The 12,606-nt window shown below is 47.1% G+C and overlaps 1 protein-coding gene across 3 annotated transcripts in view; it reads left to right on the forward strand.

The window, feature by feature from the left end:
* PLA2G7 (phospholipase A2 group VII) overlaps window positions 1-12,606 on the forward strand; it is a 36,393-nt gene that overhangs the window by 12,750 nt on the left and 11,037 nt on the right. For 2 of the 3 annotated variants that reach the window (XM_067544921.1, XM_067544919.1), the window contains exons 1-2: window positions 2,915-3,031; window positions 10,874-10,998. In XM_067544921.1, the coding sequence (XP_067401022.1) occupies window positions 2,941-3,031; window positions 10,874-10,998 (216 nt within the window). In that variant the 5' untranslated portion in view covers window positions 2,915-2,940. Of the gene's footprint in view, window positions 1-2,914; window positions 3,032-10,873; window positions 10,999-12,606 lie in introns of those variants that run through there. The other variant, XM_067544920.1, reaches the window with a different exon arrangement.

The raw sequence follows: 12,606 nt of genomic DNA on the forward strand, positions 1-12,606 counted from the left end.
CAAAAATTAAATTTGTTAGTCTTTAAAGTGCCACAGAACTCTCGTCGTTTTTTCAGATCTGAGTAGTTCCATTCAAGTTAGTGGTGCTTAAAGTTAGGAACACATTTAAATAACTTGCTGAACTGGGACCTTAGGCTCAGATTCTCTAAGATATTTAGGTTCTTAAATACCTCTGAGGACCTGGGCCCTAGTGACTTGCCCTAGAACATAAGAATGGCCATACTGGGTCAGACCAAAGGTCCATCTAGTCCAGTATCCTGCCTTCTGGCAGTGACCAATGCCAGGTGCTTCAGAGGTAATGAACAGAACAGGCAATCATAAAGTGATCCATCCCATTACCCATTCCCAGCTTCTGGCAAACACAGGCTATGGACACTTCAGAGCATGGTTGCATAGCAAGTTTGTTGCAGAGCTGGGAAGAGAACCCAGATGTCCTGACTCCTAATTGTGTCTTTCTCACTTAACAATATTTTCTCTTGCTGTCATTTAGACATAATATCACAATCATTTATAGGCTGCAGCTGGAAGCTAACAAAAAAGTAAGGGCTTGTGTACATTTGAAACACTACAATACCACAGCGGCACTGCTGTAGTGCTTCAATGTAGACACTACCTACGTTAACGAGCGATTCTCCCTTCCATGTCCACCTCCCTGAGAGGCAGTAGCTAGGTCAATGGAAGAATTTTTCTGTCAACCTAGTGCTGTCTACATAAGGATTTAAGTCAGTTTAACTACGCTGCTCAGAAGTGCAGATTTTTCACAGCCCTGAGCAGCGTAGTTATGCTAACCTAATTTTCTAGTGCAGTGGGGTTCTCAGCCTTTCCAGACTACTGTACCCCTTTTTTAATCTGATTTGTCTCACGTACTCAAGTTTCACCTCACTTAAAAACTACTTGCTTACAAAATCAGACATAAAAATACAAGTGCCACAGCATGCTATTACTGAAAAATTGCTTTCTCATTTTGTCTGTATGAAATTTTAGTTTGTGCTGACTTCACACTTCTTTTTATATAGCCTGTTGTAAAACTAGGCAAATATCTAGATGAGTTGATGTACCCCCAGAAGACCTCTGCATACCCCCAGGGATACATGTACCCCTTTTGAGAACAACCAGGTTTCACTCACTTCAAATTCAGATTAGGTCCCGCTTGTCAGCAGCTTTCCAGTTTCTTTATACAACTCCTTACACACAAAGGATACATCTACATAGAAAAAAAAAAAATCCCGCAACACTGAGTCTCAGAGCCGGGATCAGCTGACTTGGGCTTGAAAGACTAAAAATAGCAGTGTAGATGTTTGGGTTTGGGGAGGAGCTGCCCTCCAAGACGCTTCCCCCTCGGATTTCAGAGCCTGGGCTCCAGCCTAAATGTTTTAGCCCCATTATTTTTAGCCCCACAGTCAGTTGACCCAGGCTCTGAGACTCAGGGTCTCTGCTGCAGACTCTGCTGCAGGGTTGTTGTTTTTTTTGCTGTATAGACGTACCTGTCTACCCTGCAATAAAAGACATGTGGCATGGCCGTAGCTGGCCTGGGTCAACTGACTCGTGTGTGGGGCTTGGGCTGCGGGGCTATAAAATTGCCGTGTAGATGTTCAGGCTCTGCGTCTCCATGAGGGGGGAGGATCTCAGAGCCCAGGCTTCAGCCCAAGATAAAACGTTTACACTGCTATTTTTTAGCCTTGCTGCCTGAGTCACATGAGCTCAAGTCATCTGACCCAGACTCTGAGACTCAGTGCTGCAGGTTTTTAGTTCTGTGTAGACATGCCCACAGGGCCTGAAAAGCAGCTAGATTCCCACAGCACAGGGGGATTCCCAAAGAGGTGAAGGGCCAGCATAACAGTCTTTCCCCTCTTGCAGCTGTGTTTGTAGGCACTGTTGGGGGTGTGCATAGGGCCCAGAAGAGAGCTGGTGTGGATGGAAAAGAGTGTGGCTGGGATAATCCTGTGCTCTAGCTGTTCTGGCTGGAAAGGATTTGATATTTATCAGTAAATGTCAATTTCACCCTACACACACACAAATCGATGAAAAGATAGTTCCGTTAATAATAATCAAAATATACAGACAGGTAAAGTAAGAAAAATGCTGCTTGAGAACTTATTAGTGTTTGATTTAATGATATTAACTTTGAATATGTTGACGTGATGTGGATCATTGGTGTTTTAATGGTTATAAGGCTTTAACTTTTTTAATATGAACATCTACTATCATTCAATAGTTATTGTCGGGACTCCCCACCCATAATTTCCCACAACTGTGAAAATTTAAATCAAATAAAATTGAAAAAAAAAACTTACACCCATAATTTTGCACAATCGTGAAAATTTAAATGAATGAAATTTTTTTTAAATCTTAAAAATAAATATCAATCTGATCTGTTTAAATTATAAAACAATAAAAATTGAATTCTGCCAAGCCTACCAATGGGCAGCCTTGGGAAGCTGCTGTAAAAACCTGCCCAGGAACTGCTCTAAGTTATGCTGGAGACTGGACTGGGCCCCAACTTATCCCAGAATTCAGGAGACAGAGAAAGGGAATAAAGTTACCTTTACCTAACCTCTATGAGCTCCCATGAGGCACAGCTCAGAATGTGGTCCTAGGGCTGTAATGACAGTCAACGTAATTACAATCTGATAGCTCTTTGGTGGGTGAGCTATGTGAAAAGAGCTGATGCTCTCAGTCCAGGTAGTAGTGGAGCAAAAATTCACATCACAAAAAACAGCCCCCACAATTGGCACCCTTGGCAGACTCAGCAGAGAAAGGAAGGATTTGAATGGCACAGGAGACTGAACTACATTCTCAATCTTTTGCTAATCCAGATGCCACCCATAAAGGAAAACAAAAATTGTGTTGCTTTTGAATATTTGTTGCTTATATGATTTTAAACTATTTACCTTGATAAAGGTCACGAAGCTGAAAAACCAAGAAGTGTGTGAATAGAAGATGCAGTCTTCAAAATTTCATTTACTTTTCCATTTCCATTACTGGTTGGTCTGGACTAGCATAGGGAAATTGGGAGAAATTAAATTAGCAGGTAAGAAATGTATCCTTCAGTGGTGGATATTATTAATCTGTAGGAGGCTAATGAAAAACTAAAAAAAGGAAGAAATGTGATTTTACACCCATTACCTCACAGCTCTTAATTTATGAGCAGACTGTCAATTCACTATACACCACATTCAATAACTCCTCCAGGCATGAAGTTACATGCAAGCAGCAGCTGCAAAATTGGGACCCATTAGTGCCTTTGGGTATTTAATGGAACATTATTTTATGAGGAATGATGATCTTGTGGCTAAAACACAGGACTGGGAGATAGAAGATCTGATTTGTATTCCCATCTCTGCTACAGACTGTTTGTGTAACCTTGGACAGGTCACTTAATTGCTGTGCCTCAGTTTCCCCACTTGTGAAGTGGAGATAATAGAGTTGATTCTTTATTGCTTTGCATCTTATGTAGTCATTTACATGCATGCAAAGTGACTGCTAGCATTTTAACCCCACTGTGCTTCTCTTTGCAGAGTGTAAATGACTACACCAGGTCTAAGGCAATAGAGAATCTGGCCCAGTAAGGGTGGTCTAAACCTCAATTCATTACTGTTTGTAAAGCACTTTGGGACCCTTGGATGGAGGTCATTATGGCATTGCAAAGTATTTTTATTTTATTATCACACATGGCCCAAAATTAGCCCACTCTTACAATAACTATATATATATTTAACATTCTTCTTGATCCTGAAATATCCATCAGTTGTTTTGAACATGATCTGAAACACTGATAAAGTTCCATTTTCTCAGCTGGAGAAACCACGAACAAGCATTCCAGAGTACTGGTCGCAGGCATGTGTGAGCTTTGAGCCTGATTTTTCAGAGTGCTGAGCACCCATAGCTACTTAAATGGAAATTGTGGCACTTCACAGATTCAAAAATCAGGATTACTTTGTGATGTCATTTAGTTCATCACATTTCCTACAAGTGAGACATGCAATCCTCCAACAGGACGGATACAATGTTCCTAATTCTAGGCCAATTAGCCTTTGTGCCTTTTAAAAGCAGACAAAATGCTGAGGTTTGAAAAGCAGCTAGTAATCACAGGCATTCATTTCCATGGGGTTTATAGGATGCATGTATAATCTGCCTGTGAATTAGAGTAAGACAATTGGTCTCTGTTTGTAAAAAAATATATTTCCTGTATTTTTATGTTAATATATAACTTGTGCCAGATCAGTAGTGAAAAGCAATAGGCTGGCCCCGGTAGTGGAATGGATGCCATTCAAAGTAATTTTTCCGGTAGATTCCAATGTGAGTTATAAATGCTACTGACTGTACCAACTGGTGCTATCTGTGCCAACTCATTATTATGCACAGTGCACCCTAGAAGAATTAATCTAGAGGAAGGATGGGCCATGTTACGGCCACTGTCCTCCCTCAGGGCTTTGCTGAGGGTTGGGCTGCAAAATGTCTGATATCACATGGGACACATGCATTCAGAAAAGATGGTTACCTACCTATAACTGGTGTTCTTCGAGATGTGTTGCTCATGCCCATTCCAAGCAGGTATGTGCGCACCACGGGCACAGTTCGCCGGAAAGTTTTCCCTCAGAAGTACCTGTAGAGTCGGCTCTAGTGCCCCCTGGAGTCACACCTCTATGGCGCTCTATTTAGGGCCTTGCTGACTCTCTGGCCCCTCAGTTCCTTCTTGCCGGATGGCTCTGACAGAGGGGTAGGCGGGTGGGTCTTGGAATGGACATGAGCAGCACATCTCAAAGAACACCGGTTACAGGTAAGTAACCATCTTATCTTCTTCGCGTGCTTGCTCATGTCCATTCCAAGCAGGTGATTCCCTAGCTAGATTTAGGTGGTGGGATTGGAGCTCAGAGAACTGCGGACTGGAGAACTGCTCTACCGAATGCAGCGTCATCTCTGACTTGCTGAGTGATCGCATAATGAGCTGCGAAAGTATGGACAGTGGACCACATAGCTGCTCTGCAGATGTCCTGAATGGGAACATGAGCCAGATAGGCTGCTGACGAGGCTTGGGCTCCCGTCGAATGGGCATGGGCTTTGGGGCTGGCACTTTCGCTAATTCATAACAGGCTCTGATGCACAATGTAATCCATGAGGAAATTCTTTGGGAAGAAACCGGAAGACCTTTCATCCTTTCCGCCAGCGCCACAAAGAGCTGGGTGGTTTTCCTGAATGGTTTGATTCTTTCTATGTAGAAAGCTAATGCCCTCCTAATGTCCAGAGAGTGGAGTCTACGTTCACGGTCATTGGTATGTGGTTTAGGATAGAAGACTGGAAGGAAGCCTGATTTATGTGAAAATGGGACACCACCTTCAGCAGGAATGCTGGGTGGGGACATAGTTGAACCTTGTCTTTAAAAAATACAGTGTACGGTGGCTCCGATGTGAGTGCCCTGAGTTCAGAGACCCTCCTGGCCGAAGTGACAAGTACAAGGAACGACACATTCCATGACAATTATAATAGGGAGCATGATACAAGAGGCTCGAATGAGGTCCCATCAGTTTCGAGAGGACGAGATTGAGATCCTGTGGAGGTTGATGAGAGGAAGGGTACAGTCCATCCAGGCCTTTCAGGAACCTTGAAACCATCACATTTGCCAAAACATAGCGCCTATCCACTCCTGGGTGGAAGGCAGAGATCACTACGAGGTACACCTTAACTGAAGAATGAGCAAGGCCAGACTACTTTAGGTACAACAAGTAGTCCAGGATAACGGGAATTGGAGCCCACTGAGCCTGGATGCCCCTTTGGGTAGCCCGTGCAGAGAACCTTTTCCACTTGGATAGATGGGTTGCCCTTGTGGATGGCTTTCTCCTACCCAGGAGCACCTCCCTTACCCGTTCCAAGCATGAAAGTTCCATGGGATTTAACCAGGGAGCTTCCAGGCCATGAGGTAAAGGGATCTGAGGCTGGGATGGAGTAAAGTCCCATGATCCTGTGATACGAGGTCTGGGAGCAGTGGCAGGGTGATTTGATTCTCCACTGAGAGGATGAGTAGGAAGGTGTACCAAGGCTGCCGAGGCGAGGCCGAGGCTATGAGGATCACTGATGCCATTTGATTTTCAGCAGGACCCTGAGGATAAGCAGGGTCAGTGGGAAGGCGTAGAATAACTGGCTGGCTCACTGGATGAGGAAGGCATCTGCTATCAACCTCGGGCTGTGTTTCTGAAAAGAGCAAAACCACAGGCATTTCCTGTTAGACCTTGTGGCAAACAGGTCTATCTGGGGAATTCCCCACTTCTGGAAGATGGTATTCAACACGTCCGGACAGATGGACCATTCATATGTGAGAAAAGATCTGCTGAGGTTGTCTGGCAGCGTATTTTGGGCCCCTGGCAGGCACAAAGTCTCTAGGTGTATCGATCGAGCGATGCAAAAGTCCCAAAGCTTGAGGACCTCTCGACACAGGGGAGAGGAGCGAGCTCCACCCTGTCTGTTGATATAAAACATCGATGTCGTGTTGTCTGTGAGGACCGATACCATCTTGCCTTCCAGATGCTCTTGAAAGGCCAGACAGGCGAGACGTACTGCTCTCAGCTCTCTCACATTGATATGAAGTAGGAGCTTTGACTGGGACCAAATACCCTGTGTTCAGAACTGCCCCAACTGGGCTCCCCAACCCATTGCTGAGGTGTCCGTCACCAGGCACACTGATGGCTGAGGAGCCAAAAATGGAACCCCCACACAAATATTGTTCGGGTCGCACCACCAGGTCAGAGACTCCAACACCACTGGAGGAGGAGAAACTATGATGCCAAATTGTGATAAGCTGGCCAGTACACTGTTGCCAACCAGCTCTGCAGGGGTCTGAGGTGCAATCTTGCATGCTGCACAACATACGTGCATGCTGCCAGGTGCCCTAACAATTTCAGGAAGTTCCGGGCCGTCACATGTGGGTACAATCTCAAGTCTTCTATGAGGGCCTGCAGTGCATGAAAGTGGGGTTCTGAAAGGGAGGCTCTGGCTAGATCTGCATCCAGCACTGATCCGATAAACTCTATTCGTCCGGTGGGGATCAATGTCAATTTTGGGATATTGAGAATAAGCCCCAACCTGTCGAACATGTCCCTGATGAAAGTTGTGTGCGCCTCTATCCGAGCCCTCATTCAACCCTTGATTAACCAGTCGTCAATGTAAGGAAACACTTGCATTCCTTTCCTCCTCAGGAAAGCTGCTACCACCGTCATGCATTTGGTGAAGACGTGGGGAGCCGCTGAGAGGCCGAAGGGGAGGACAGTGAACTGGTAGTGCACTTGACCAACGATGAACCGAAGGAATTTCCTGTGGTCCAGAAAAATAGCCACATGGAAGTATGCATCCTTCAAGTTGAGGGCGGCATACCAATTATGCAGATCCAGAGAAGGGACAATTGAGGAAAAGGTAACCATTTGAAATCTCAACTTCTTCATGTACTTGTTGAGGTTCTGGATGTCGAGGATAGGGCGGAGTCCTCCCTTGGTTTTAAGGATTAGGAAATACCAGGAGTAAAACCCCCTCCCTCTGAGATCCCAAGGGAACTCTTCCACTGCTCTGACATCCAGGAGTGCCTGCACCTCCTTCTGCAGAAGTTGCTCATGAGAGGGGTCCCTGAAGAGGGACAGGGAAGGGAAAGATGGGGTGGAAGGGTGGGCAAGAGGAAAATTGGAGAAAATATCCCAGTTTCACTGTGTGAAGGACCCACTGATCTGGGACTAGGCACTGTAAAATGAGATAAACAGTGCAAAAACAATAAGGGTGGATCCAGGGAAGTGGATGCTACGCCGTCCTCGGGCACACCCTTAGAAGTTCTGTTTGTTTCCTGAGGACTGCCTGGGGTGGCTGGAGTTCCTGTCGAAGGAGGGATTTTGGGGCCTACACCTCTTGTTTTTTCTACCTCTTCAGTGGTTTGTGTCCTGTGTGGATGGGCCCTGGTAGAAACAAGGCAAGCGCTGTGGTCTAAAGGGTCTCCTCTGTGGTGCTGGCGTGTGAAGCCCCAAGGACTTTAGGGTGGCCCACGAGTCCTTCAGACTGTGCAATTTGTTATCCGTTTGAGAGAAGAACAGGGCTGGGCCCTTGAATGAGAAGTTTTGGATGGTAATTTGAACCTCCCGAGGCAGCCCTGAAGCCTGGAGCCAAGAGCTTCGTCTCATCATTATGCCAGATGACATAGTTCTGGCAGCCGCATCCGTGCTGTCCAGCACCGCCTGGAGCAAAGTCTTTGAGACAGCCTTTCCCTCTCTAATGTGCCCCTCAAATTCAGTCTTGGAATCAGGAGGTAGGATATCCCTAAATTTCTCCATAGAGAGCCAAGAATTAAAAGTATATCTGCTAAGGATAGCTTGTTGGTTTGCTATCCTAAGCTGGAGCCCCTCAGTGGAATAAACTTTCCTATCAAAGAGGTCCAGTTTCTTGCCCTCTTTCAATTTAGGGATCGGCCCCTGTTGCCCTGACGCTCTCTTTCATTTGCCGCCGCCACCACCAGTGATCCCAGAGGTGGATGGGTAAAGAAATGCTCGTGCCCCTTTGAGGGGAGGAAATGTTTCCTCTCCACTCATTTGACCATTGGGGCCAGGAGTGCAGGGGTCTGCCACAGGGCTGGAAGGTTGTCCTTAATGATTTTTATGAGGGGGAGAGCCACCCTGGAAGGCCCCTCTGGTGCTCGGATATCCACCATGAGGTCCCCTCCCTCAGTGATCTCCTCAGCCTTTAGGCCCATGTTCCTAGCGACCCTGCGGAGCAGTTCTTGTTACACCCTACTGTCGTCTGGAACTGGTGCAGGCCAGGTCCCTGCAACTGCATCATCCGATGACAAGGATGAAGATGCTCTGACCCCTGGGTCCTGCACACCTGACGGGTCCTGCACAGCCTCATCATCTTTGGTGCTTGGATCGTGAGCAATGTCGGCCCCGGTGCCGGGGTCTGAGCTCTCTACGGCACCGTGCGATGCACTCGCTGCTGAATGGGAAGGTCTGTTCCTTGTAGCCGAAGCTAGTGAGTGGGACCTCGGGGAAGGGGCCTCTCGGGCTTGGTGGTACATCCAAGGTGTCCAAAACGGCCACTGAGATGGAATCTGCCATTGCGGAGCCCCTGGCACCACAAACAGTTGCGCTTCCCGTGGTGATGGAGTGTGCCCCCGTTGCTTGCTGCGGTGCTGGCTTCTACACAAGATGCAGGACTGCGCCTTGGACTCTGATGAGAATTGTTCGCTCCTCGGCGACCACAGGAGGGCGGTGCCGTACCGTGCCAGTGACTGGTGCCATGGTAATCTCAACCTCGACATCATGGCCAGCTTGTCCCAGGACGGTACTGTGGGTCTCCTCGGTACCGGATCACGGTGCCGAGGGAGGGCAGGCGGAAGTGGCTGGGGCGGTGGAGGTGTCTCCTCAATAAGGTCTCTGGCCACCTCAAAAGTTTCTGGGGTGGAGGGAAGTTGAATGTCCTTCTCCTCCTCCCTATTCCCCAGTGGGGAGAGCACCAGTGCCAGACTCCATGAGGCCCTCCTCTGGCCTGGAGCCAACGGCACCGAGGTCAAAGACTGCGGACTCCCGTGTCCCGCCGTGGGATGCACCTTCGCCGCTTCCCCTGGCTTGGATTTGGGCATCGGGGAGCGCCCTCTGCCCTCCCTCCTTCTCTGCACCACCGGGGAACGTGAACGGGGCCGCTTCTCCACTTGAGCCGAGTTTCTCGGTGCCGGGGACTTAGATAAGAAAAAAGAATCTGAGGGAAACACTTGCGAGGCAAGGGCAACAGTTCCAGTGACCTCACAGGTGGTAAGAAGGGACTGAGGGACCGGGGGGGTCGGCAAGCCCCTAAATAGAGCTCCCTAGAGGCGTGACTCCAGGGGGCACTGGAGCCGACCCAACGGGTACTGCTGAGGGAAACCTTTCCAGCGAACTGCCCACGGCGCGCACACAGCTGCTTGGAATGGACATGAGCAACACATCTCGAAGAAGCAGCCCTGTCATACAGATCCGCAGTCCTGCTGGCATGTCACACACCCAGCAAGTCTGCAGGGATTCTGCTGCCCTTTCTCCTCCTGGCCACCAGGGACAGCTATGGTGGAAGAATTGCAGACCCCCAAGCTGCCTGTCCCCTGCAGGATCCAAACCAACATGGAGCAGCTGGAAGGAGAAGGCGGGTGGTGTGGCGAGTGGCCTGTTGGTCGGGGAGCCAGGCATCTGAGTACAGACTGGGGGAGGAGGCAAGGGGAAGCTAGCTGGTAGAAGGAGGGGGACAGTTTTGGGGCACAGGCTGGGGACAGAGCGGGTGTCGGGTTGAAAGGTTGGGGGCAGCATGGGGATCAGAATGAAGCAGGTGCTGAAAGGAGACACAAGGGCTCAAACGGGATGGGGCAGGGTGGAGGAGCCTAATACAGACAAGACAGAGTGAGGGCAGGCTTTAAAGTAGCAGGGGTAGAATGGGGGAGGCTGAGCCAGGCTCCTCCATACAGGCTGCTCCAAGATCTCTTAACCCTGCCCCATCGAACATCACTCCTGGCTGAATATCACTACTCATACCCCTGGAAATCCCAGGCTTCTGCCAGCTTCCTAGTCCAAACGTCACGCCGGTAACCTCTGCCCCTGGCTCTCTTACTTCCTCCCCTCATCACTCTCCTCCCTCCCAGCTGCCTCTCCCCTGTGAAATTCTCCAAATTCTATGGCCTGTGATACACAGGAGATCATAACGGTCCCTTCTCACTTTAAAACCTATGAATCCTGTGCCTGCTTCTCATCAACCTGACCGGAAGCTCTGCTCAGCCCTAAATCTAAAGTCCTGACTCTTTAATGGCCTGATGTCCGTGTCAGCAGGGGTATCAGTTCACTGGTATGAAAAGAAATTAAGAGTCTCCTGTTTTGTTTTTTTCCCCCAGGCTTGTCCGTTAATGCACAGAAGGAAATGGGGAGCAAGAGCTCTACAAAGTTTTATAGAATCCCTGAGGGGAAGGGGACTTACTCTGTTGGCTGCACGGACCTGATGACTGATCACACGATTCAGGTATGATAGCCAAATCTTTCCTGTCACTCCCTGCTTTATTTTGATGCAAGTCACAAGTCCAACACTGGGGCCTTCATCATACTATTACTTTAGGTATTAATTAAATGAAAACAACGAGAGTCCTGTAGCACTTTAAAAACTGACAAATTTAATTTCTGCAGGCATGAGCTTTCGTGGGCTGCAACCCACTTCATCAGATTAAATGAAAAGTCTCCCTTGTTCAGATAGGTGGAAAGTCACCCGTCCAGAGGGGCAAGACAAAGCCTGCTTAAGCCCCCAGGAATTTTACTCTTTGTGAACAAAATGTTTCATATGAATTAATTCTGTAAAAGTAACAACATAGAATGACTATTGAGGCACAGGTACCGCTAGAAGTGTAATGCTGTAATGACAGAAATATACTGTAAATCAATATATTTTGTCAAATACTAGGATATAGATTTCATAAACTGAATTTGACAGACAAAAATGTCTGGATATATGCACCATCCTTCAACCTCCAAAGCTTTGGCAAAATTCAGAACTGGATCCTTATTTAAATTTAGTCTTTAAAGTGCCACAGAACTCTCGTTGTTTTGCACCTAACTGGAGTTAGGTGTCTTGTTGTTTTGCTGAAAATACCAAAGTCACCATAGTGAATTCTTTGGGATGGGGCAGGAAAACATTTCCTCACTGTTCCATTTGGCACAGCAAAAGTGGGGAACGTGGCTTGCCATCCAATGGAATGAGCCATAGGTCCTGCCCCTGATCCTGGGATATATGCAGGACCATCTACGCAGAGCCCCCATGTCTCTGGGTTCCAGGCACTTGTCCAGGCCCCCATCTTTCCTCGCAACTTGGCTCCAATGTAGACCCACCACAAAGGTATCCCCTGACTGCAGCTGCCCCCATCAGAAAACCCCCCTGCCCCAGCAGGGCAAGTGAGGGATGATGTGTAGCATTTCTGCTATGTATTTTAAAAATAAAATTATGGAATTTGTATCTACTGTATTTAAAAAGAAAGGTTACTGCCTCCAAAATTGACTTAGAACAGTAACAGAACTAAACAATCACATCTCTCAAGTCGCCAAGAATGAAAATAGAAAAAGTTATAAACAGTTAATGGGCCTGCAGCCCATTCAGTGTTGATTTGCATTTTCAGATACAGTAGCCTCCCAATTTTTCTACTAAAACACCCTTTCCCTTTGTTGTTGGTATTTCCTGTAGCATTTGCATTGTATTTTTAAGCTCCAAGCAAATCTAGAATTTGCTTGTAGTAATCATGGTGAGTTGGGATCATTTGGATTTTTTTGTCTGTGAATTTTATAAGGATTTATTGTGTACCTACAATACATGATGACTGGGTAGTTGTCATGATAGAGTTTAACTGCTTCAAATTCACTCTCATGCCTTTATTAGGTAAATTATCTGGATTATTACAATTCTCTAATGTCTAGACTATGAACTCTTACTCACTGGTAACCAATTATTCGCCTGAGTAATGCAAAAGGGACTATTCAGATGAGTAACTCCTCGTAACTGTGAATAAAGGTTTTGCTGTCTGTTTCTAAATAAGCCTTTGTCTAAAATGACCATTAGAGTGTCTTGTGTAAATAGAGAGAAGATTCA

The sequence above is a fragment of the Emydura macquarii genome, unplaced genomic scaffold (genome assembly GCF_026122565.2).
Source record: "Emydura macquarii macquarii isolate MOO-44397 ecotype Brisbane River unplaced genomic scaffold, CSIRO-AGI_Emac_v2 contig_1039, whole genome shotgun sequence".
Taxonomy (NCBI): domain Eukaryota; kingdom Metazoa; phylum Chordata; order Testudines; family Chelidae; genus Emydura; species Emydura macquarii.